The sequence below is a fragment of the Lepisma saccharinum genome, chromosome 2 (genome assembly GCF_977018435.1).
Source record: "Lepisma saccharinum chromosome 2, izLepSacc3.1, whole genome shotgun sequence".
Lineage (NCBI taxonomy): Eukaryota > Metazoa > Arthropoda > Insecta > Zygentoma > Lepismatidae > Lepisma > Lepisma saccharinum.
In genome coordinates this window covers 176,438,867-176,465,477 of record NC_139230.1, presented here as the reverse complement: position 1 = coordinate 176,465,477, position 26,611 = coordinate 176,438,867, and the positions used below count along the sequence as shown (strand labels likewise).

Below are 26,611 nucleotides of genomic sequence, written 5' to 3'. Positions count from 1 at the left end.
GGATGGATCGGTGGCAACCCACCATCATGAGGAAATTGGGGAGCTTTGAGTGAGTAGCATAACCCGGTCTTGGAAATCTCCAAGAATGGCTGAGGGTTTGATGTGCTGACCACACGTGACTCCATTACTGGTTGAAGATCTCCACATCACTATGTAGGATTGTGGGAGGGTGACTCGTAGTTGGGAGATAGGCCAAGGCCCTTCAAGGGTTGTCGAGCCCTTGGTTATTATATATTTTTTTACTGTGACCAAGTAGGATATGGTTGAACTGAATTGTTGTTTTAAGTCCACTTTATGCACAGATAGGCTAATTGGGACTGGACACAGTTTAAAGTTGGATCCAAACCAATGTGCAATGTGCCTCAACTGGGTATCAAACCTGGGAACCCTTGATTACAAGGTGGCGACATTACCACTGCACCATCATGGAGGCCCTAAGTAGGATATGGCATTGAAACATGCACATCATCAAGAATACGAGACACAAAGTGTTCATCAAAAAGTTACAATGTACATGCTAGGTTCAGATCAAGTTCCATTGCATGCTTGAAAGCATCTCAATCAGTTTCTTGACTTAGATACCAGTATGTTGAAAATGGATGAGTAACAGGAAATGGACGCTAACACAGTGATCAGAATGAATGCTTCATGTAAGGTAAGAAGAAAGGTCTATTGCAGAATATGTGGCAAACAAGGATTGATACCTGGTGTTTCACTTGCTCTCAGCCTGGATTTTCCTTTATAACTTTCAAACTAATGAACACAATTCAGTGAAATTTGACACAGAGAAGCATGGTTATGGAAGGATGAAAATGTGGTGGTGCTACACTCTACTGCAACTCATGTGAAGCCTTGGTCTGTGCAAATTGAAGGCCGATTACGAATACCTTCCGCAACATGGAGGAACATGTCTAGTATGCCTCTAGGTACACCTCAATGCTGATGGCAACCACTTTCAACATTTGCTATAAGATCATCAAGCTTCTTTTACAGCAAGGTATGTCCACATCAAATTTCACTGAATTACATTCATTAGTTTGAAAGTTATAAGTAGACCTTGGATTTTCGTTTTTAACCTCCTTTTTTTAGGTCTTTATATATTTTTTTAAGGTTTCACAGGATTTTTATATCACAAGGAGGTACTTGCACTTATTGGTCAGATGTTAGGTTAGTAGCTACCTTGGTTAGTGAAGTGACATCACAATCCCAATCCCAGAATCTTAATTTTCAAACCTAATATTTTTTACTACATTGTTCATATTGAAGAAGATATTGAATGCATACCTTTACTTTCCACACTCTTATCCAGAGAATCATTCTCAGCTGCTTCTACTAGTATTTGAAGATTTCCATGATCTACGCCCTCTAGAGATGCTGCAAATAACAATTACGAATTAGCAAGTTTACAGACCATGGTTGCTTTAACTAAAAACAAACATATGTTATGTATGTAAAGATGCCCATAACTTAATTATGTTGGAAATTACAATTAATAAGTAGCATTTTTGTCTAACATAAAAGATATATGCAAAACTGAGCCTGTATTCAGCTAGCTAGATGAAAATAATCAGTGATCAGAACACTACATTTTAAAAGTAGCTTCACTACAGCTACTAAATGTAGCTCACTACGCTACTCCTGTTTGCTACTTTTGCACTACTTCTGCATAAAAAACTTAAAACCACCATATGGATATTCAAAAGAAGACCCTAGTACAGCAGGATCCATGAGTATTACCGTCCAAATTGTCCATGACCATTTAATTAATTATTCACTTACATCCTGTATGTTTTTAAGTGATGTTTTTTTATGTATGCTGGTGCAGAAGTTGACAACAGCTTGTTTTGACTTTTCTTTTAATTCTTGAAGCTCTTATTGGGTGAAATAAAGTGCACGGACATGGTGATGGACAAAATGCATGGTAATACTCATGGATCCCACTGTACGTACTGGAAAATAGATTCTGTTATTTAATATCATGATTCCAGTCATTCAATAATTTTTAAAGCAATGTTACTTCAGTTACTTATTTTTACTAAAGTGTTTGAGAATAATGTACCTATGTAAGTGGCATATCAATTCAAATTTTATATATGAGTATTGCAATTATTGTGTAACCCAAATTAATGATTACATTTATACACAAATAAAAAATTGCTAGGATTATATATGTTTATATATCAACATATTTTTCTTGAGAATAAATAAGTAATCTTTAATAGGCTTATATGAAGGCAATATTTTGAATGAAAAATACATATTGGAAAATAAACCATGCTCTATAATCATCACTTTTCTAATTAAATATTCCTGCTACTCACATGGAATATTAATGAAATGAGGTCTTACACGTGTCTGTGTTGATCTCATTGTCATATCAAAAATATTTCTGTGAATGAATAATTGGAATTTATCACATGTATCTAAATTAAATATAACATGTTGTGCGAAATGGGAATAAGATAAAAATGTGATATTTGGGGGAGGGAGGATATTTGCTAAAACCTTGGGGATAGTTGGAGGATGCTTCTAATTGTATGAATGAGAAACAGGTGGAGTAATGCTTTACGTAAATTTTCCTGTTGGAAACACTTCCCTGAAGACACAGTAGAAATTGTAATTGTCACCTTATATTCAAAGGTCCCCAGGTTTGATACCCAGAGGAGGCACATAGTGGTTCATATCAGTCTCGATCAGCTTATCTGTGCATAAAGTGGACTCAAAACAAAATCTAGGAAAGACCCCTAGTTGGGAGGATGGGATGCTCCTCCATTCCCCCATGCTGCTCATCATTCATCATTCTTCCTCATTCTCACAATTAGCCTAAAGAGGCAGAAAACGACCATAGATAAGTGAATAACTAAATAAACCATTCATCCCCATTGCCATGATTAGCAAAAGCTACAGAAAAGGAATGCAAAAGTAGGAAAAACTGTATTTTAACAAAAGAAAATTGTAGTTTCTGCAGGAAAGTCAATAACTCGTACGTCTTTGTTTTGCAATATGATATGATATTTGTGAACAAATATTATGACGAAAATAATTGTAATTCCAGAAACTCTATCATTCTTGTAACAATAATTTCTTGCTGGTGATATCCTATACACTGACAATGATAAATGCTGTTAATGTACTGAGCCATTGATTGCTGGCACGATTTCTTTGTTGCTCGTTTTTTCACTGCAAGTTGTGATTTACACAGTAATTATCGATATTTTACTGTCTCTTACACCATGGATATCCACAGGATTTGCTCCAGAGGTGGTGCAAACAAGGCATGTTTCTCTCCAAAATAGCGACACAGCTAAAAAATACATAGCTGTTAGCAGGAATATATTCATACATGTCAGTTAGTTATCTGGATATTAGAATTGTTCAGATACTAATGAAATAAATTAAGCAGGTATCTATAATCTGCGATATCAAGATATTTATAATCTAGATTATCCGTATTTCCATCTAATGGACTTTCTTTATGAGCCTCCTGCAAAAGTAAGCTTGATTGTTGATTGTTTTTGACGCTGTTGCCACATTCAAAATTTACCTCAAAATGCTGAGAAGAAATGTAGCTGTAGCGAATTTCGGTACAACTACAGGAATTTTGTAGCTTTGCTACAGCTACAGCTACAAATTTTGCAGTTAGCTACAGTAGCGATGCTACAAGTAGCATGCTACTTTTGACCACTGGAAATAATAACCCATAATTAGTAACTGAGAAAACTGTTGCTACAAATACAATCACATCTTTTGTGTCTGATTTGAACAATACACAAAATCATAAATAAATGCTTACTGTCAATAGATATTTTAGCAGTTGCTATACAGGGTGGTCCATTTAAGATGACTGAGAGCTTTTTCTCTGAATACCACAAAAGGTATTTTCACTTAAAGACAAAAAATGTTCAGCAAACAAGGTTGCTAGTTTTCTTTTCTATGAGAAATTATCCAAACTTAATGGTTGAAACTTTTTTTAAAAAAAGTGATTTGATTTGGTATACTTTTATGTTGCTTCTCTGCCACTCTTGGCTAATCATGAAGATGAGGATGAGTGATGATATGATGAAATTGATGAAGGAACACTCACAAAGAACACCCATTCCGAGACCAGAATTCAAACCTAGGAACCCTGGCATCTTAGCATGTTGTACTAATCACTCTACCATGGGAGTGCAAATAGTAGGGTGACCATTAAATTTTGACATCAAAACGAGATAAGTTTACCCCCCCCCCCTTGCTTTTCCTGAAAAATCGGTTAGGCTTAATTATAAAATAATTGTTATTATTAAGGTATTATTATTTATTAAAGTACAAATCACATAAATGATACATAGTAAATAATAAATGAAATATGATCTCCCATTTTGAAACAATATTGTTATAATCTCTGCTCCTTTCTGATCAACCTTTGATGATATTTCTATGCTGAAGTTGAGGAATGCCAGAAGTATTCATCAGAACAACTTTATTCTTTACCGACCCTTCATAACCCCCCCACATCTGACACACAACGTGAGATTTGAGCTCAATTAAACAGTAAACTGCTGTCTGCTTGAATGTTCTCAATGATAATAGAGCATTTTGATTGTTATGCAGTGCTTAAAATGCAGACCAAATTCCATCAACATTTTCTTTAGCATTTCTCAGATTTAGACTAACTCCTAGACTTTCATAAAATGGGACAAATAGTGCTTTTAAATCGACAGGATGACCAGGAACACCTCTGAAACGGGACGTATGGTCACCCTAGTAAATAGAAAAGTGAAGATATGGGTTTAACACTGCACATGTAAATGCATCACACTTCAAAAGGTAAGCCAGATGGATTGTAAAGTGTACAAGCAGTTACACATACAGATCAAAAAGAAATTTAACCTACATTACAAATGTAACACAAAAATTGCTGGAGGTATATTCTGCTGCCAAAACACACAAAACAGCTACAATACAGATAAACCAAAATGTGCATTAAGTGCAATTTCAACTGTGTCTGCTCTATGGCAATAATGTTGCCCATGTTCATGTGCAAATGACACATATAAGGTTACTTTTAATTTAATTTCTGCATACAATGACACTTAGATCATCTAAGAAACATACTAGGTTTTAAAATAGAACTACAGAAAAGGAAGTAATAAAATTAATTATCAAGAATGGATACAACTAGAATAGATTAATTACAACTGTGTGCAAAAAACAATAACTCCTTTAGGATGAACAGAGAAATATAATTATCTGTAATAAATATAGAACTATGATATAACCCATGGTTCATCTTCATCTTCCCTCCCTTCCTCTTCTGGTTCTTCTCGATCATTTTCTCGCACATCCTGTATATCATCTTCTGAACCACTCTGTATATCTTCAACTTCTGTTTCATCCCCCGTGTCAAACATCTCCTCCAACAAGTCACGTATTTCTCCTGGCCGAAGAGATGCCATCACAAAAGACTCTTTCTTCTCATGACAAGGTTTCAAAAGCACTCACGTTCATAGCCCGATAACAAGAGAATGATTTGTGCAGCCAAACTCCTTGCCTGAAAGTGCGTATTACATTTCACCCACATCTCTTCCCTGAAGACCATAGCCACCTGTGCGGCACAGATGCTGCGAAAAGCACTCTCGAATAACGATATACAGAAGGCTTCCTCCCCCTCCCACTTCCCCGCCTGTTGCTAAGTGGAAAACAAAGAACAAACAAACCTCTAATCCCTTTCTTCCTTCCAGAGCCAAATTTACTGCATAGAAATGATGCTTGTTTAGAACTTGAAAGACGGAGCTCTTTAACTTATAAAGCATTGAAAAACACGTGGGCTTTTGTTGTGTCTATTAACAATCTGCCTGGCAACACGACAATGACATCAGAGTCTACCCGGCGATGATGGCAGATGTGAGGTGGATGCTCGGAGATTAAAGCCAGAAAGATTCCGTGTTTTTTTTTTTATTCGGTTTCCTGTTTATTGAACATTTATTACAAAGATATGTGTTTGCCGAAATATTCATCAAACGTCCTTCAGTTACTTTTGTCATCTGGAGGCTCTGCCTCGTAAGGGTTAAGGTACACTCACAAAGAAGTACCCATGCCAAGGGAAGAGCTCAAACTCTTCACATAATGGACATGTGCGACTCAATCCCCATAGACCTAGCTCTACGTTCAGTCAAAAGGTGGCTGACAACAAACAAAATCCCTGCACCAAAGGTAAATGAGACAACCAAGCTGTTGGAAGTTTGCTTAAAACATAATGATTTTCAATTTGAGAATAAATTCTACAAACAGTCCGAGTGCCTTGCCATGGACAATTCTCTATCAGCTCCTTTAGCCAACATAGTCATGCACCTGGCTGAAAAAAGGGATACTCCAGAAATGAATGGGCAACCATGCTCTGTCCAACCATCCACCCAAAAAAAGCTAATGTGTGGCTAAACTTTTATCGAAGAGCCTTCTCCTACTGTTGCAGAGAAGAAGATCTATGGGAAGTGATAGCCACCGTTACTGAAATAGCCCTAAAACATGGTTACACAGAATCTCAGCTTTACACTTGGTGCAGTAAAGCAGAAATGCAGGTCAGGCACCCTACCCAGCCACAATCAACTTCCAACGGCAAGTGTAAATTGTTTGTCTTCCCCTACCATCCCACCACATCCAACCATATATCCAAAGCCCTTCTCCCCTACGGCATCAAAGTAGTACACAAACCTACTGCCAAAATAGCTGAAACACTGAACAAACACAAACGGTACTTCCTCTCCCCACTTGATAACCCAGGTCTATATGATGCGGAGTGCGAGTGCAAGGCCCATCAGATCTATCAATGAAAGAATCCAACAACATTTAAGTGATGCAAAAAAAAAAAAAAAAAAAAAAAAAAAAAAGCGAAATGCACCACTAGTCTTGCTAAGCACATCAAATACAATAGCCATAAAATCAAAAAGGTACATTGTACCTAAAGTTATCTGTTGGGTGGTTATGCGGAGATAGGTAATTTACTCTGATAAGCTTACTTTTAATTTTTCCACGTAAATTTTTCTCGCAATCGATTTCACCACCCATCTGGTGGCTTCGTCAGGCATGTACTGTTTTGCTGCGAGCGTTAAATGACTGCGTGAACTAGTGCCACCATGAACACAAGCAGAAAAAGAAGGAATCACGCCACCCGCAGCAAGACAGTACATGCCTGATGAAGCCACCAGACGGGTGGCAAAATCGATCGCGAGAAAAATGTATGTGGAAAAATGAAAAGTAAGCTTATCAGAGTACATTACCAAAAGGTACATGTTAAGCACACAGGCCACACACTCATAAGACACCAAAATCAAAGAAACGCTTCCATCATGCACTTCCCGCATGAGCTAAACATTGATAGCAGACAGGCACACCACACTTAGATTCCCCTACTACAACAGTTAACACCGGGCAATAGCAGACGATACAGACAGACAGTTGACAACAAAGTGAGGACTAGTTCCTCTGTATTTAACAGTAACAATGTTAAGCTTATTGTAGTTGTAACAGGATATGATACACTAACACACATAAAATCACTCACCAGAAGACAACTTGGTGTCAAGTGTTCTTGCATACTCTTGCCTATGCAAAGAATCTGGTCTGGTAGTACAGTCGTGGAAAGAAATACTTCACCCATAAGACTTACTGTTATTAAGGCTCTGTGGGGGAAGTATTTTTTTCCATGACTGTACATCTCCATGTAAAAATACCGCATTAAATACACTTACGGCCAGATAGAGAAGAGCTTGATAACTATAAAAATGTTCACAGCACCACTAATTTGCGCTACACTGATCACGTACAAAATGATTAGTCACTAGACAATATATGGGAAGTAATTAGGTGTAGAAGGTTAGTTTTGATTTAATAGGATCCAACAGTCCAGGAATCTACTGACGAAGAGCCTAGCAATATTTAACATTGGTTCTAAACAGAAGACACTCACAAAAATACAAAACAAAAGAGAAATCACACTAATTAAGACAAAAACAATCATGATATTAATGTTGTTTTATTTCATTAGAAATAAGACAAGCAGTTGATCTACAGTGTTAATATAAATCAAAATTAGGAAAAATATCTTTACAAACTAAAATAATTTTTAATCTAAAATTAAATAAACATACATACATGGTTTATAATGATCCTCATTTACAAAAAAAATATATATAATGTATATATACAGGGTGATTGGTAATTCGACCTATTCCTGGAAAGGGGTAATACTAGAGCACATTTGCAATAAATTTGACCCTATGCACCGGGGGTTGGAAATCAATGGGTTTCGAGTTATTGCAGTTTGTAGATTTTCGTGAAATATTCCGACTTGCCACCAAAAAACTAATAATTGTGAAAAAACTACTACACCCTGGACACTTAATTGACACGTTGCTAACAGCTGACGAATGAGTGACTACTGGGGAAAAAATTCATGCCCATAATTCCCATACCCACAGAAAGAAACAGTCATTGGTGCAAACGTCATGAAGGAATTTGGAAATTATCGTTTAAATCGAAGAGGATTACTCAAAAAATTGGTAACACACTTAGCGTAAAAATTACGGAAAAAACTTCCTCGTTTCATAAGCTCTCCAAAAATATACAAATGTTGTCAACTGGCACACGAGTTGGGGGAAAAATCTGAATAAAAAGCGGAGAAGGCGCATTGTAGACCTCTTTGTAAAGTGAAAAGAAGTTGTCGGTTGCGAGAAATAAAGGAAATGAGTGAAATGATAATGTTATTTACCATTCTCATGATTCCAGGTTGTCAGAATTAACTGTTACAAAAACTACAAATCCTGTTCAAATTGCTTCCCCCAGTTACATATGCAAGCACGCAGCCCGGAGTACTTCAGACACAGTCGCTCGCATTGACACTCTGTCTCTTATGTCTCAATTCTCTCTTGGGAATCCACAGGTGTAATGTAGACTAACTCTTAAATGTGACCCCAAATGTAAAAGTCGCATGCTATTGAAGAGGGATATCCTGTCAGAAGGATGGATTTTTCTCGATTTTTACTACATACCGACACTGAAGACCCCCATCACCTGACAAGAATTCTGTGGACGGACGAATCCAAATTCGACCGCGATGGTATTACAAATTTTCATAATGTGCAGTTTTGGGCCACTAAGGGTCATAACCAAAGAAAATCTAAAGAAAAGGCTCACCAGAGAAAATTCTCACTAAATGTGTGGATGGGAATCATCCACAATCATGTGATCAGGCCATTCTTTCTGCCACAAAACCTAAATGGCATTACCTACGAAAACTTCTTAAGAGAAGAATTGATGACGCTGCTGGAGGATGTGCCGCTCGCCACAAGATGGGGTATGATTTACCAACATGATGGCTGCCCAGCCCACTATTTTCGGGGTGTGCGCCAGTGGCTGGTTGACAATTATCCCATGCAATGGATTTGTCGAGGCTGCCCAAAACCCTGGCCGGCGGGGAGTCTGGATTTTTTACGCCATGCGACTTTTGCATTTGGGGTCACATGTAAGAGTTAGTCTACAGTACACCAGTGGATTCCCAAGAAGAGTTGAGAGAGAGCAATTTGAACAGGATTTGTAGTTTTTGTAACAGTTAATTCTGACAACCTGGAATCATGAGAATGGTAAATGACATTATTATTTCACTCATTTTCGTTCCTTTATTTCTCACAACCGACAACTTCTTTTCATTTTACAAAGAGGTCTACAACGTGCCTTCTCCGCTTTTTATTCAGATTTTTCCCCCAACCCGTGTGCCAGTTGACAACGTTTGTATATGTTTGGAGAGCTTATGAAACAAGGAAGTTTTTTCCGTAATTTTTACGCTAAGTGTGTTACCAATTTTTTGAGTAATCCTCTTCGATTTAAATGATAATTTCCAAATTTCTTCATGACGTTTGCACCAATGACAGTTTCTTTCTGTGGGTATGGGAATTATGGGCATGAATTTTTTCCCCAGTAGTCACTCATTCATCAGCTGTTAGCAACATGTCAATTAAGTGTCCAGGGTGTAGTAGTTTTTTCACAATTATTAGTTTTTTGGTCGCAAGTCAGAATATTTCACGAAAATCTTCAAACTGCAATAACTTGAAACCCATTGATTTCCGATCCCCGGTGCATAGGGTCAAATTTATTGCAAATGTGCTCTAGTATTACCCCTTTCCAGGAATAGGTCGAATTACCAATATATATATATATTTAAATATTTTGTGTGTACATAACAGAAAATTTTACTAAAACTGCAGACAAACATAAGGAAACAATAAGTACCTGTATTTTCTAGAATGACAGCTTCCATGCTTTTCTGACTCTCAGCAACTAGATTCTCAAAGGTTTTTTTCATCTGCTCCTGCCTCATTCGTCTCTTGTACTCCTCAGCTTCTGGATACCTTCTTTTCCGTGTAATGCGTTTTATTTTACTTGGGTCAACTGAAACAAAATAACAATATTCCTATTTCTTTGCAGTTTTCAATTTTCTTACAACTATGTTATTTCTTTTATATTGGAATTCCGTAAGCATCTTTTGTTTACAATAAGCAACAAAATAGTATTTTTCCTACATTTAGTAAAAGATAATTATTTTCCATAATTTCAGGTTGTCTGCACACAATAGTGTATTAGAATTAATCAAGTGTCCAGGTGAATCATAACTAATAACAAATATATGAGAGTGCCTATATTGGGTCCTTGAGGTACTTGAAAATGCACTAAAAATTCTATTGGATGTGTGACCCCTAGTTTCTCAGTAGTTCATCATAATTTACTGTGTTAAACACTTTTCCAAGTCCATGGATATTATATCTACTTGCCTATCTTATCTAACATTGTACTTACATAATGGAGTTTTTCTCCAAGATTTGTCTTGTAATAGCTCTTGGACAAAAAATCACGCTGAAATTGAGACAAGTGTCTCCTTAAAATGGCTATAAATACTGTAATATTCATTCATGCATTTATGTTACAGCAGATAAGATTTATGGGATGGTAATTTTGATTTGTACCATCCTTGGCAATGGACATATGGCCCTTATTTTCCACACACTGAAAACAAACAAGTAGACAAGTTCACCCACTAACATTCCACTACAGAATCAGATAAGGTGAAGGCATATAGCACCATGACATGAAGGCACATTTAGGAGATGTGGGGGTAGGTCCCCACACATTCTCAATCTTGGCAAATTTTGGAGGTGATGTGATCAGCACCACACTCCAGCCACCTTTACCCCTGGTTCCCATTGATTTGAGGCTGGGTGAGCCAGCCGACCTTAGATCACCCACCCTGGGAATTGAACCTGGGTCTCCTGCATGGCAGCACGGCAGTCAGATACACTACCAATTAGACCACCATGGCTCATTTACAAAATCAGATAGTTGAGGCAAAAGGTGAGGGTGCTCCATCAGCATGTTGGGATGAAAGAATAGGCAGAAAGGCATGGTTCAATAATATGCTTCGGTTTCAGCTCTGAACACCTATGTGCCAGTGATAAATATCGACCTTCCAGAAGCAAGTTTGTTCTCACTTCTTCCAAGGCAGTTATGAAGCTACAGTGAATCCATGTACACATGCTAGATTACTGGAATTGGTTTTCGTATATCTTTCGTCTGTCATAACAGAAACTTTAATTATGAAAATCAGAGAGAATCTTTAGTGTTCTGTTCAGTGTTAGAAGAATAAGGAACAGCGTCTTCTTGCAGAGTGCGTACCAGATAACCGCTTTCACTGCCGAACGAGAACGTCATAACGTCAATATCCAATCAGAGGCCATTTCGGTTTTTGTGACTTATATCATCAATCTGGTACAACTTCTAAGGTCAATTTTCTGCAAACTACGTCGAATTAACACAAACTATCTTGCACAACATTAATATAAAATGAATGGCATGCAGTGATACAGTTAAAATCATATTTTAGGTTAGAGTGGATATGTCCATTATGTTTTTCTTAAAATTACTTACATAACTTTAGTTCTTTTCCTTTCTTCAAAATTGAGGGGCACTCAAAGAGCAGTCTTTTGTCATGCTTTCCTGTAAATTTAGTGCATCCAGTTTCCATAGGGTTCATGCAAGAATGGTTTTCTGGAAATGTGCTTCGCAAGATGGCTACATTGTTTTCCTCATACTTTTTCAATCTCTTTTTTCTCCAAGAAGTATCCACGTATTCTCAACATGACCTTGCACAGTTGTAGGAATATACCACTGCTAAATACTACATTTGTTCATTCAGTTTGGTTTATTGTGGTGACCATAGAAGGTGCCAAATACAAATTTTTGTGTAAAATTTCAAATTTCTTATTCCATTCTAACTTTCATTATTGGGATGTAAAATGATTAAATTTCACCTGCACTAAGAGTCTGGTCACCCCCCCCCCAAAAAAAAACTATTTAATCTCTCATTTTTAGGTTTCAGGTTCATGCTTGGCAATGTGAGAACGTGAGTTTTTATACACACAAAGGGCAGTTTTAACAAATACCTTTTTTAACCATGATCTTTAACTATCACCATATTCCTTGTTCTTTAGTGTAAATTGATGTAAGCATGAAGTAATTCCAATTGCCAAGAAGTGCACCTGAGGAAGACACCAGTTGCATCTCGAAATGTTGTGTTTTCTATAAAACATATACTCACGAACTGTAAGTAATCATTTTTATAATATAATTTTTTTAAAGTACTTATATTGTATTGTAACAATGTGAGTAAGTCGCACATGCCTTTTTTATAAAATGAAATCTCTCAACAACAATTAGATCACTTGCTATATTATTTATTTGTGCATTGTGGCAAGTTTGAAAAGCACACTCCTGAAAAGTTACATTCCAGAGGTCCATTAAACGTTAAAATTCTCAAATATCCGGGATTGATTTTCCTTCTTTCACATAGTTTTTCTCTTCTCTCTCAGTTTTTGAAAATGGAAATTTGGGGTGTGGTTTTTCATCTACAGCAGGTTGGCCCATCACCAGGCTCATTTTACCAATTACATTATTCCCTTTCTGTGCTTCTGCATAATTTTCACAAGACAAGCATTAAACTGACAACTCCCTCCCCTTTTGGATCATGAGCAATGCACATTCATCATACATCCATCATCATCACCATTTGAGCTTGAGGAGAAAAGAAGTTTGAATTTGTAATATGACATTCCTCAAGGAACATTGTTATCATTTCATGACAAAAAGTAAAAACATAACATCCTTTGAGATTGTGGAAGTTTTATCTATGAAACTTTTTGAACAGGAAAAATCCCACTGTCGTAAGCATATTTTTCTTTATTATATACAGTGTGTCCGAGAAAAAATATACCAATAAAGAATTTAAATAACTCAACAATCGTTAACGATAGAAATGTCAAATAACGTTTATTTGGAAGAGGGAAGAAAGGAATTTTTTTTACCACCATCGTAACATAATTAAGCGCATGCGTGGCTTTCTTCGTGAGTAGTCTGTACAATGGTGCCGTTTACTGTTCGTCAGAAAGTTGAGTGCTGCTTTTGGTTTGCAGAATTGAAGTCTCCTGCAACGGTACAAAGAAGATTCCGGCAACAATATTGACAGGAAGCACCAGAACGCCATTACATTGTTAAATGGCATAAACAATTGCTAGAAACAGGGTCTTTGTTGAGGAAGAAAGGTAGTGGTTGGAAGCGTGTGAGCAAGGATAAAGTGGTTGCAGTTCAGGAAGCTTTCCAGAGAAGCCCGCGTAAATCTGTGAGACGTGCTAGTTCTCAACTTCAAATTCCACGTTCTACTGTGCATGATATCGTACATAAAAGGTTAAGGCTTAGAGCCTACAAGTTACAGCTCGTTCAGAAACTAAAGGGCAGTGATAAACCCACTAGGTTTGATTAAGCTAGTGAAGTGCTATCACGCATTGATGATGACAATGAATTCCTGACACGTGTAACATTTTCAGATGAAGCTACCTTCCACATTTCTGGAAAAGTGCATAGGCATAACTGTAGAATATGGGGTGAGCAGAATCCCCATGCAGTTGTTGAACATGAACGCGACAGCCCCAAGTTGAATGTGTGGTGTGGTTTGACACGAGATTCCGTAATTGGGCCCTTTTTCTTTGAGGAAGCTACAGTTACAGGTGCAAGTTACCTGCAAATGTTGCAACAGTATGCTGTACCTAGTATACCTCATGGGTACATGTTTCAGCAGGATGGGGCCCCCCCACATTATGCCCGTTGTGTTACTAACTTCCTTAATAACAATTTCGCTGGTAATTGGATTGGGAGGGGTGGACCCATTAAATGGCCACCACGGTCATCACACTTGACTCCTTTGGACTTTTTCCTTTGGGGTTATGTGAAGACTATGGTTTACCAAACACCTGTGCAAGACCTCAATGATCTCCGTGAAAGAATTATCGATGCATGTGGCTCCGTCACTCATCAAATGTTGAAGAACACTTGGATGGAGGTTGAGTACCGCCTTGATGTTTGTCACGCCACCAAAAGAGCACACATTGAGATCTACTAAGGTGAATTTTTTTTCTTGTTCTTTGGTTAAAAAAAATCTATGATTTTCTGTTCCAAATAAATATTATTTGACATTTCTGTCATTAACGGTTGTTGAGTTATTTAAATTCTTTATTGGTATATTTTTTCTCGGACACACTGTATATACTGTATATAAAAGAGAAAAGAGATCCAAAAGAAGAAATTTGGATTATTAGTAAAATCAACTTTCTAGGTGGCAAACCACTTGGATTATGTTCCTTTAGTAAAGGTTAAAATGAGCACAGGGAATGCAATTCAATTTATGCTTTGGAGAGGAGGGTCATTTTTCTTTATCATAATTGAATTAAGTGGCATGAGATATCCCCACTCCTGTCTACATAATGTACAACTTGCCAGGTAGCCAACAACTAGGATCGTGTTCTCTGCAAGGTAGATCAAAGGTTACGATCAGCACACCTAATGAGATTTGATGAGTTTCTGATTGTCACATTCAATATAATTAATATGAAAAACATAAGACCCCCCCCCCCATGCAACAAACTTGGATTATATTTTTTAAACATTAAGGGTTAAAATTAGCACAATTCTGTCAATTCCTTAGGGGAGGTGGTGGATCATTCAATAACCCATTCTCTAAAAACAACGGCATTATTAGTGGAATAAATAGCTCCACAATCTCACAAATTCTCTGGGACGGTATTGGGGGTATTATGTCTTGTAGCTATTTCACATTTTGTATGTCTGCCATTTTGTTTCTTTAGCATTTTGTAGAAATGTGAACTGGAAATCTAACTTCACATCAAACCACTTAGGGTTCACCACCAAGAGTGTTACATTATTCTTCTCACTTCAAAGGTTATATTCCATTTTGCATAGTCGCTATTTTGTTTTTAGTGATTTGGAGCATTTAATGTGAAAATCTGAGTGTGACCCACTAAATATATTCAGAAGCAGCACATAAAATTCATTTAGTAAAAGTTGTTTGCTGGCTTTTCCAAATTAAAAAAAAAAAAAAGCTTCAAAAATGTTTTACAGACATTTCTCAGAATTTCCCACAGTCTAGTTTATGTTTCCCTACCTGCAGGCTGGTAACCCACTGGAAGTAATTCCATGTCTTCAATGGGTTCACTGTCCTGTTTCTCACTGGTTAGGTGTCTAGAATAATATTTAAATAAATACTTTGAAGGAATAGTTCGACCTAGAAAGAAAGAATAAAAAAGGTGATATTTCATGCTACGTGTCCTCAAAATATTAAAAACAACCGAGACAAAATCACAACACATACCTTTGTTTTGTAGGTATTTGCAATTTTCAGATCAACTGATTGGTTGATTGATTTACTTTATTTTACTTTGCTTTTTGTGTCACTTTTGGCTAATTTGCGAAGATGGGGATGATTAATGGCATGATGAAATTGATGAACAATTGATTGATCCATGCCCAGGCTGGGATTCGAACCCAGGACCCCTGGTGTAGTAGAGCGATGTGCTAACTACTCCAGCACGGGGGCTCAGATCAACTTTGATCCTTCCTAAGTGATGGGAGATAAATACAAGACATGATAAAAAGGTTTAAACATGGTCAGCCATTTCCGGAAGTTACTATGAACATGGGATCAAGTTTTTATACATTAAACTAGGGCTGAGCAGATACAGATGCTTAAAAGTTGTAGCAATTAAAAAGATAATCAAAATATAGATTAATATTAGTAGACAATTTTCCACTCCAATTAAAAGCATAAAATACATGAATAATAATAACTAACACACACACACGCACGCACGCACGCATGCACACGCACACACACACGCACACGCGCGCACACACACACACACACACACAAAAGGGTTGGAACTTAAATAGTGGCAACTATTTATTTACAACCGATACACAAGAGTTACATGTTTGTACCTGTTACTGTCCTTCAAAGTAGTCACCAGCGTTGTGTAGAACCCGTTGCCAGCGATGTGGAAGGCGTAGTATACCGTTAGCAGAGCCTGTTCTGTTGATGGTGCGAATGGTGCCTGTTGAATCTCTGGAACAGTTCTGAAGCGAATGCCACGAAGTGGTTCCTTCATCTTCGGAATCAAATCAAAGTCACAAGGACTTAAGTCCGGGGAGTAGGGTGGATGGTACAGTACTTCCCAGTCCCATCGACCGAACAGAGCAGCCACAGCTTGCGCTGTATGCGCCCGTGCATTGTCGTGCAAAATGATGGGTGGGTTGCGCAGAAAGTGTCGCCGCTTCTTTCGCAAAGCTGGTCGCAGTTGATGCTCCAAAAATGAACAGTAATACTGGGCATTGACAGTCTGCCGTGGAGGAACGTAATGCGTTAGGATAACACCATCACAGTCGTACACGAAAATCACCATAACTTTCACCACACTGGGGCTCTGACGCACTTTCGACTTTTGCGGCGACCCATAATGATGCAATTCGTTGGATTGGCATTTCAGTGTTGGCTCGTAAGATCTGGACCATGTCTCATCCAGTGTTCCGATTCGGCATAAGAAAGCCTCACCTTTGCGCTCACCTTTTCACCAATGCTTCTTCTATAGTCTCAAATTAGATTGACTTATTTAATTTTTATCCCATGCATGGTGGTGGGAATTTATGAAAATATTTGTTCATGGTGGAAGCTAAAATTACAAAAGAGGCTGACAAGGGACGTTATCTAAGTGTCCCACTCCAATTTCCATGAAACTTGGCAGGTGTATGGAGGGGACCAAGAGAAGAAATACGTGTTTTTGTGTTTCAGCTATAAGGAAAGGAAAGGAAAGGAAAGGAAAGGAAAGGAAAAAACAAACAAACTCAAATGTCAAGATGAAGACAGATTGACGCGGGGATCTGACCCCTGTGTCCCACTCCAATCTCCATGAAATTTGACAGGTGTATGGAATGGCCAAAGGAAGAAGTACATGTTTTTGTGTTTCAGCTAAAAAACGGTTTTAGGAAGCAACCCCCCTACACCCCTCAAATGTCAAGATGAGGAGAAATTGAAGTGGGGATCTGACCCCGAAACCACATAAATATGGCATAGGAAGAAACAGGGGGCATAAGGCCCCTCTATACACCTGCCAAATTTCATGGAATTCAGAGGGGGACACAGGGGTCAGATCCCCACATCAATTTATCCTCATTTTGACATTTGAGAGGGTTTTGCCCCTAAACAGTTTTTTAGCCGAAACAATAAAACACGTTATTTCTTCCTTTGGGTCCCTTTATACACCTGCCAAGTTTCATGGAAATTGGAGGGGGACACAGTGGTCAGATACTCACTTCAATTTGTTCTCATCTTGACATTTGAGGGGTTTTGCCCCCTAAAACAGTTTTTTAGCCGAAACAAAAAAAACCTGTATTTCTTCCTTTGGGCCCCTTTATACACCTGCCAAGTTTCATGGAAATTGGAGGGGGACACAGGGCTCAGATCTTCACTTCAATTTGTCCTCATTTTGACATTTTGATGGGGTTTTGCCCCCTAAAACATTTTTTTTGCTGAAACAAAAAATGTGTATTTCTTCCTTTGGACCCCTCTATTCACCTGCCAAGTTTCATGGAAATCGGAGGGGAACACAGGGGTCAGATCCCCACTTCAATTTGTCCTCATCTTGACATTTGAGGAGCGGGGGTTGCCCCCTAGAACAGGTTTTTAGCCGAAACAAAAAAAAAAAAAAACATGTATTTCTGCCTTTGGGCCCCTCTATACACCTGCCAAGTTTCATGGAAATCGGAGGGGGACACTTAGACAACCTCTCTTGTGAGTGTGATGTGCTGACTGTGACTTGCACTGAGGAGTAGGGAGTCTAGCAGTGATAGATCAATCAATCTCGCATCTCACAATTTTTTTCTCAAATTGCAATATTTATTGTCTTGTCAGGGCCACAGTTCATATGTGAATTGAAAATATAGATACTGTCCTATACTCTGCTAGCACACACTTTTGTGGAGTCTAATTGTCCTCGATTGCAACATTTGAAGTTTTGTAAAGGTTCTATTATTTTCCTGCCACCATCCACAATGGAACTTGTAGTTTCACAGCAGGTTATAAAATGTGGCTGGCAACAAAACCTCTAAATCAAGCCAGATGCACAAAAAAATCAGGTCAATACTCACTAATTACAAATAATGGCTGCATAAAAACAAATTTAGATGCATAAAATAGGATAAAATGATCCAGTACATCATCATGTACAAAGGTGATTTTTCCTGCAAAATGAACGAAAATCTAAAAAGTAACGCCTACAAAACCATAGACAAGTACAAGTGGATAGGTAAGCAATCAGATGAAAACAGTGCAATCTTCAATCAGCAAGACTGTAAACTCCTCCTCCCATTTCTCCACTGCATTGCCTATGGCATCCCAGAAAGGCGTAAGTCGGGAGCTTCCATGTGTCTCATTATAGCAGTTTCATCCAACGAACAGTGAAATGACTCAAACAAAATTTAAGCATACAACCACAAACTTACTTATGTCTTCCACAATAGCACAGATGCCAAAGAACTATATGGTGTATGGTTTTAGAAGCGATATCGGACGAGAACACATGGAGTCTGTCTGTGGCAATCAGCCAATGGCAGTTAGGAACGTTGTACAGTTAGGAAACTGTGGCATGCAAGATAAACACAGTGTTCTGTATTTTTCTTGCATGCAAGAAGTTTTCATAAAACTCGCCACTTTAAGGTCAATCATAAGATAGGGCAAAATATTTTGAATCTGACTGTCCAAGTACCATAATAAATGCTGCATACAGCCAGAAGTATCGTTTATAGATGAAAGATTGGGAAACAATCACGTCAACACACACACAACCTTTCATTTTCCTTCAGTTCTTTCATTGCCACCATGTTAACACACATGAGTTGTTGTGTCTTGGGAAAACAATGAGTGTTAAATTAGTCTCATTATTCACAACGGCCCATCATTATCGTCTGAGTCAGTTTGAGTTTGGAGTTTTCGTAGGTAGCAAGGGTGGTGTAAAATTATTCGCTTATCATTTATCCGTACACCACAAAGAACAGTTGTGAGAGTATTCAATACAGTACTTATGTTCGATTGATTGATGTTCTACACTGGTATATACCACCGATCTAACATTTTGTTTTACCTCCCTCCTCATAAATTTGTGTTCCTGTGTATCAGTAAATTGTAAATTATAGGAGCACTAAGAACTGGTTTCAACCCACGCAGACGATGAAATAATTTACAGCGACTCATTGTGGCAGTGTTTGATTGATTGATTGAGTTTATTTTACTTCGTGTTTTGTGCCTCTTGGGTAATTTGCGAAGATGGGGATGAGTGATGAAATGATGAAATTGATGAATGGACATTCACAAATAACCAAGCCCGACCGGGATTCAAACCCGGGACCCTTGGCATCGCAGCACGATGTGCTAACCACTCGGCCACAGGGTCGGGCATTGTGGCAGTGTTGCTCATCACCTTGCTCGCATGTGGTGATGGAAGCATTCGGTCGAATGGTGCACCTTACTTCTCATTTTCAGCATATTCACGATTATCTGTAATCATGGGCATCCAGAAGGTTATGGGTACTCCTCCCTCCCATTCCCCCATGGTTAATAAATGTGACTCTTGCACTTTTGAAACCCTTACCATTAGATAAAGCTAAGTTGCAGGCATTGATATTACACCACCATACCATAATATTTACGGTGAACATTTGCTAAGCAAATTTCCATGACTCAGGCTTAAGGGCAATTTGAAAACAGTCCAATGAATTATTCACAAGAGGAATAAATTACCAAGAAATGGTGGAGCACGAAATCAAAATCTATAATGAGTGCAAAGGGAAAATCATGAAAAGAAAAATTTGCGAAAATTCATTACCAAAATTCAAAGGAACCATAATTTTGCACAAGACCGAGGATCATAAGAATAAAAGCAACAAGTTTTTGAACTGATTCTTTTTGGGGAGTGGAATCACAAGAACCGAATCCAGAAGTGGAAGTGAATTGCTTGTTCATTTGGCAACTTTTTCTCTTGCAGACTCCAATATGCACGTAAATTCCAGACGATCTGCAAAATTCCCTGATATTTTCCTGACAAGACAATTTACCTGTTTTCCAAGTTTTCCAGATGTGTAGCAACCCTGCGGAAAGGAATGACAGCAAAGAAAATTAAGTTCGAATAATGCACATGAAAAAGAAAGGAAAAGAACTAATACAAAATTAAACATACAAGTATCGGAAGTAGACTGAAAGAAGCAACTGATATTAAATAAACGTGGAATGGAAATATAATCAAAGGGGCCCTGGTTCGATTTGCGATGGGAGCTAATATTTGTTGTTCGGATTCTACTCTAAACTGTATGTCCAGATGAGATTAGACTTAAAACAAACTACGTCAAACTTTTTTCCAAACAGATGTCACCAAAAATTTAGAAACAAAAAAGAATAACTCCCACGAGGCATTACTGCGAAATGAAATAAACACATAATAAAAATCAGTAATGGGTACAACAGTGGGAAAGACCAAGCGTGACTGGCATAGGTGCACCAAATGGGGAAGGGGGTTAGGGGATCAGAAAGCTCTCTCTGGACTTAAGGCTGCATACATTAATGTAAAAACATGTCGAGGTCATTAAATTTTGCACACAACGTATAAATCCGATAGTAATTGGGGACCTGCGGATGGTACGAACCTTAATTTTCGTATGCACCCCTGGTTCATATGGTCCAAAAGTTTAGGAGGCCTTAACTTTTCTGCGTACGCGCGTGTGTAAAGGCGACGGCGGATGAAAGAGCAGGTTGGGACTGGAAGGAACCAGCGGGGATAATTGCCCTGCTCTTCCCTTGGACAAGACCCAGCTATTGTGAACAACGATAATCCGTGAGGTACCACCACTGAAAGGTCGGTCCCTGGGGAACCCCTTTTTAGAAAGCAGGTAGAACAGGGCTACCTGAGCTTGTGCTTGCAAGAACTGGGCTCCGAGGGAAGGGTGTACGGATGAATGTCGCAGTGTATGTCTCGGCAATCTGGCGTAACATACTTGCATAAATAAGCAGCAGATTTATGTTACGTATTTGCACATTAGTACAGTCAACTCTCAATACAACGACCTTTCACAGTTCCTCGGAAAAGGGTCGTTAATTCGAAGGTGTCGTTATTGGCATTTGTACCAATTTTCAGCTTAAATGGAGCTCACTTGGACACAAAGATTCCTAGGAGACTGTAACCATTTATCCTGGTAGTTATACAACCTGTTATGCACAGGCCACACATTGTGAGAAGTAATATAGAACATGAAAACGTTTTCACAAAAAAGAATTTAAAATAATGTTATTTTCTTTTAATTGTGCAGTCGTTGCTCTTACATGAAATTCTTACAATTCTAGCTCATGGGAAACCCGTTTGAATTGAGACCTACGGAAAGGAAAACATTCTCTCGCTTATTGCAAGCAAAACTCGAATAATCTTCACACCTGTCACACTGGCTCCAGCAAAAGTCGGAAGATAATTGGGCAGAATGAATGAAGGATTTAATACGGGTCTACTAGAGCATTGTCTGTTACAAGATTAACTGGTACGATAAGATATCTCGGGAGACGAAACACCAGACAAAAAAAAAAAAAGGTGGGGCTGTAAATTTTGTTCTGGTTCGGCTGTGTAAAATACATCGTAAAAAAGTCACGTTTTCATTGCTTCAACCAACTTCTAATTCAACCCCCTCCCTCATTCCAAGGAGCAGTCCAAACTCTCCCTCGAATTGCATTGTAATCCAGCATGAAAAAGGAAACGTGCAACTTGCGATATGTTTGCACCCAATGCATATTCTAGGACACATTGAACAGCATCACACTCGATAATCATTTGGGTTTGGAATTGAATTTCACTAAAGTGAAATTGTATATTTAGTCCTGATTAGCCCAAAAGGATAAAATGAACTCAAAACAAGCTTTATGAAACCTGCGCATTTTCAGATATCAAAATGGGAGATCGTTATTTACTCTCACGTTAATCGATGATTTAATGTTGGATTTAGCAGTATTCTCGATGTCAAACACAGGCTCCCCTAAAAGGTTTCCCCCTTGAATTTTTTTTTGCTTTCTTTCTTAATCGGTCTCAGCTTGCACATTGAGCCCCACCCCATGACTGGTTCTGAAGAAAAGTGGCAATTATATTGTGTGCATTTCCTTCCAACACTGCTCTGAGTGTTCAGGAAGTTTTTTCTTGTGTCAGATGCAAAATAATATTTACAGTTTTGTTTATCAGAAGGCACAGAACATTAAGTTGTTCTAACTCTTGTTTTCCTTTCTGGAGATCGAATTTCGTTATCTTCAAATCCAAACAACTTTGCGAGATTCAAAATAATGACTTTGCCTTCCCACTGCTGTTATCGGCAAGTGACAGCTTTGCAGATGCTAGACAAAACACTGGCGCCAGCTGCAGTGGATTAGCGTTTGTGAAGGGAATGAGTGCAAATAAAACGAGCGCAAAATACGTATTTTTCGGCCAATTTCCTTCAATTTTGCAACTTTTTTCCAAATTTTTCACGGCTCCCAGGAAAAGGGTCGTTATATCCGGGGTCATATAATCAAGAGCCGACTGTATTTGGACTGCTTCACTCACCTATAGTGGTAGGACTAACGAGAAAAAGATCTCAAAAATAATAACTGCAGAAATAGAGTTCGGGGGTATGCATTAGCGCAAATGATGTAAAAACAAATCACAACTTCCACACCATTTTTTTTTTTTTTTTTTTTTTGCCTTTCAAGGGTTGTTCCGAGCACATGTAAATTTTTAAGAAAAATTTTGAGTTCAATTTATACACAGATACCCTAATGGGAATGGGACCTGCTGTCTAAAGTGGTGGGCCAGCATTCAAACCCTAGACCCATGACATAGTAATGTTTTGCAGTTTTAAACTTGCATTATTAATTATTTACTATGGTAAAGTAAAAATGTGGAATTTCTCCCATAATGAAAATTCAAATTGTTCAACCAATGGAATGGATTCAACATTGTACTTGAAAAGTTTGACAAAAATCAACCACTATGAACAGCGGCTCATTTGTTTAATTTGTGCCCCTCAACCTTCTATCAATTTCCTACTGTTATTGTTCCTCGGGAGCTAAATAGGGAAGGTTCAAAAAAACATTAGAAGAAGATAGACCAGTGTGTGGTAGCAAAAAAAAGTGTTCCTCGGTCCACATGCTCTCCTTTCTTTTAATCATGCCTATTAGTGACATAGAAGTAAAAATAAAATTATGTCAAGATTAGGTTTGAGCTGATACCGATGCTGATGTATTGGTATCAGCCGACACCAGTGGTATCGGTATCACAAAGTATCATTTGGAATTTATGTACCGATACCTGCCGATGCTTTCCCAGCATTTTGGGTTTTTATAGACTCCACAAAAATGCTGCACAACACTTTCGTGGAAATTTTGCAATATTCAGTTTATTTTTATTTTGCACCAGTTTTGTGTAAAATGTAGGCAGAGGCTTATCCAAAAATTTCCATTTGAGGGTGGTGGAAGTTCAAATTTAAGGGGAGTAAAGTGCTAAATTTAAGAGCCAAAATAACCACAAATTAGGCCTTTGTGAAAAATTGTAGGGGGTGTTTGGTAAATCACTGATGATAGGCTTACAATGTTGGAAAGGTGATGGATGCTCTGCCGTTGCACCAGTGAGAAAGATCTAAGGGAAGAAGTCACCACAATCACAGACATAGGCATGAAAAATGGCTACTTTCAACATGGTGCAGTAAAACTGAGATGCAGATCCGATATTCAATCCATCCTAAACCAACAACCAATCCATTTGGCAGTTAAACGGAAAGAAGTAATTCACTCTAATAAGCTTATGGTTCATTTTCCCAGCGGATTGTTTATTTGTGATAGATTTCACCATGAACCGTGAGCTTATTAGAGTGAATAACTACCAACAACTACCTATCACCTCACCATTTTCAACCACCTACCCTCAGACAGTTCAACATTAAAATAGCACACAAACACAAGCAATATTTCCTCTCACCCCTAGACAACCTGGGAACATAATGCCGACTGCAAGTGCAAGGTCCATTACACAGATCCATCAGTGAACGTATACAACAGCATTAGAGATATGCCAAGAAAATCCAGCCAACCACTTCAAATTCAACAGTCACACCATCAAAAAAGTTTCAGCCAGGCATACATCACACATATTAATTGACACCAAGATCCAGAAGGTGTACACATTTATGCACCTCTTGCTCGAGTTAAACATCGACAGTGGACAGGAGCATTGCATTTGGCTCCCAGTACTGCAGCACCTAAAACCTAGTGTCAGCAAAAAATTCAGCAGATTAACAAACTACACCAACGCCCCTAGTGGCATGCAGGAAAATAGCGCGAATTGGAAACCCAATTAGCAGTGGAACTGCACGTTCCCATGTGGATGGTGGCAGGGGCCACGATAATTAATGGAACTTTTACAAGTAAGTTGTATAGAAAAAGTTTGCAAATCGCTTCTGTGTATGGAATCAGTTAAAATGTTTTATACTACATGTGTAATTTGCACAAGGTTGAATTCTTGTAAATATAATTGAATAAATGGTAAAATAAATTAGCTGTAACAATAAATTTAAAAAAACAATTTACCTGGGTATGCAAATAGTTTTGCCACGCCTCTGGTCGTCAGGTACTTAATCATCTTCTTACTTGAAGGTGCCAGGTCCATTTTGTTTATAATGTCAGACGTGTCATTCAGCTGTGCTTTATATTCAGGTACTGGAATGGTTTTTATATGATCAACTATCACACGATTTCTGAGCCCTCTTATCGAACCCTTGGAACCTACAAAAGCATAGAATATGACATTACACATGATTTTTACAACCAATCATGCCATGGAGTGTTAAATGGTTTCTGGTCTTAAAGAGATGGCAAACAAGTTTCTTCCACCTCCAAACTGAACTTTGTAGGCTACAGAGTCCTACACAAGACCACTTTTATTCCCTCCTGCTCGTTCAAGTCTCTCACCCTCAAATGAGTTATACTCGAGCATACTGCGCTCGAAGTGGAATGATTGGAGGTGTTATCACCACACGTGATGTTGTCCCATATTAATGACCCTTGTAATATCAATATTCTCAACCTAAAACCCATACGTGGAACGAAACTACTCTATGCAGTTTCAATTAAAAAATACGTATGTACATTACCATCTAAGACCCAAATACAACATATATGTGAGAGTATGCAACATCTACAGACCAAAACGTACAATGCAATGTTGACAGACTAAGCAATTCAGTAGTAATAGCATACAATCAAGCATTATTTGAACGTAAAAATAAATGTACACACACACACACACACACACACACACATATACGTGGGTTAAGTCATAAGTCATGGCAACTCTTATTTTCTCGCAAACAGGGGACAACACAAAAAATCTAAGACATACGTTCGAAAGTGTATGGAATGTACTTTCGAAAGACCAGATGGTGTATGTGAACAACAGTGGGGTAGTAAGCATGCACCCAAGTTCAGTTGGTGAGTGACAACATTCAAAAATGGAGGTCATGAAGCAGGAGCAATGTTTGTACATTAAAATAGCAGTTCTCCATGGCACAAATGCACAGGAATGCCACACAGAGCTACGAGAAGCACTGGGTGTACATGCCATGCCCTATCAAAGAGTGGCAAAGTGGGCGGAGGCCTTCAAATGGGGCAGAGTGTCAACTGCTGATCTGCCTCGCAGTGGGCATCCTGTGTCCAAGGACAAAGATGTACAGGTGATGGTGATTGATCAGTGTTTACATGAGGACAGACGCTGGACTGTGTTGGAAATACAACTGCATATAGGAATACCGGCGTCAACAGTGAGTTGCATTTTACACAAGGACCTACAGATGCGGAAACTTTGTGCAAAGTGGGTGCCACATCACTTAACGGAGGTACAGAAGTGGACTTGCTAAGAAACATGTCACATCAATCTGGCGAGGTTTCAGAATGAAGGACATGCGATGTTGAATCACATTATAGCAATCGATGAAACATGGGCACGTTTGTATGAACCTGAACTCAAGTGAGTCAAGTGAATGGCATCATCCTGGGTCACCACGGAAACATAAGGTTTGACAAAATCAGTCGCCCACAAAAGTTATGGTCATTCTGGCAAACAACTGTCAAGGTGTT

General features: G+C 38.4%; 1 protein-coding gene across 3 annotated transcripts in view; it reads right to left on the bottom strand.

Moving 5' to 3' along the window:
- The window catches only part of LOC145980628 (uncharacterized), a 127,645-nt gene that overhangs the window by 12,375 nt on the left and 88,659 nt on the right, over window positions 1–26,611 (bottom strand). For all 3 annotated transcript variants that reach the window (XM_083113681.1, XM_083113669.1, XM_083113674.1), the window contains exons 7-10: window positions 25,067–25,261; window positions 15,539–15,658; window positions 10,267–10,425; window positions 1,285–1,374 (exon numbers count right to left, since the gene is read on the bottom strand). In XM_083113681.1, coding sequence (XP_082969807.1) covers window positions 1,285–1,374; window positions 10,267–10,425; window positions 15,539–15,658; window positions 25,067–25,261 — 564 coding nt within the window. The remainder of the gene's footprint in view (window positions 1–1,284; window positions 1,375–10,266; window positions 10,426–15,538; window positions 15,659–25,066; window positions 25,262–26,611) is intronic.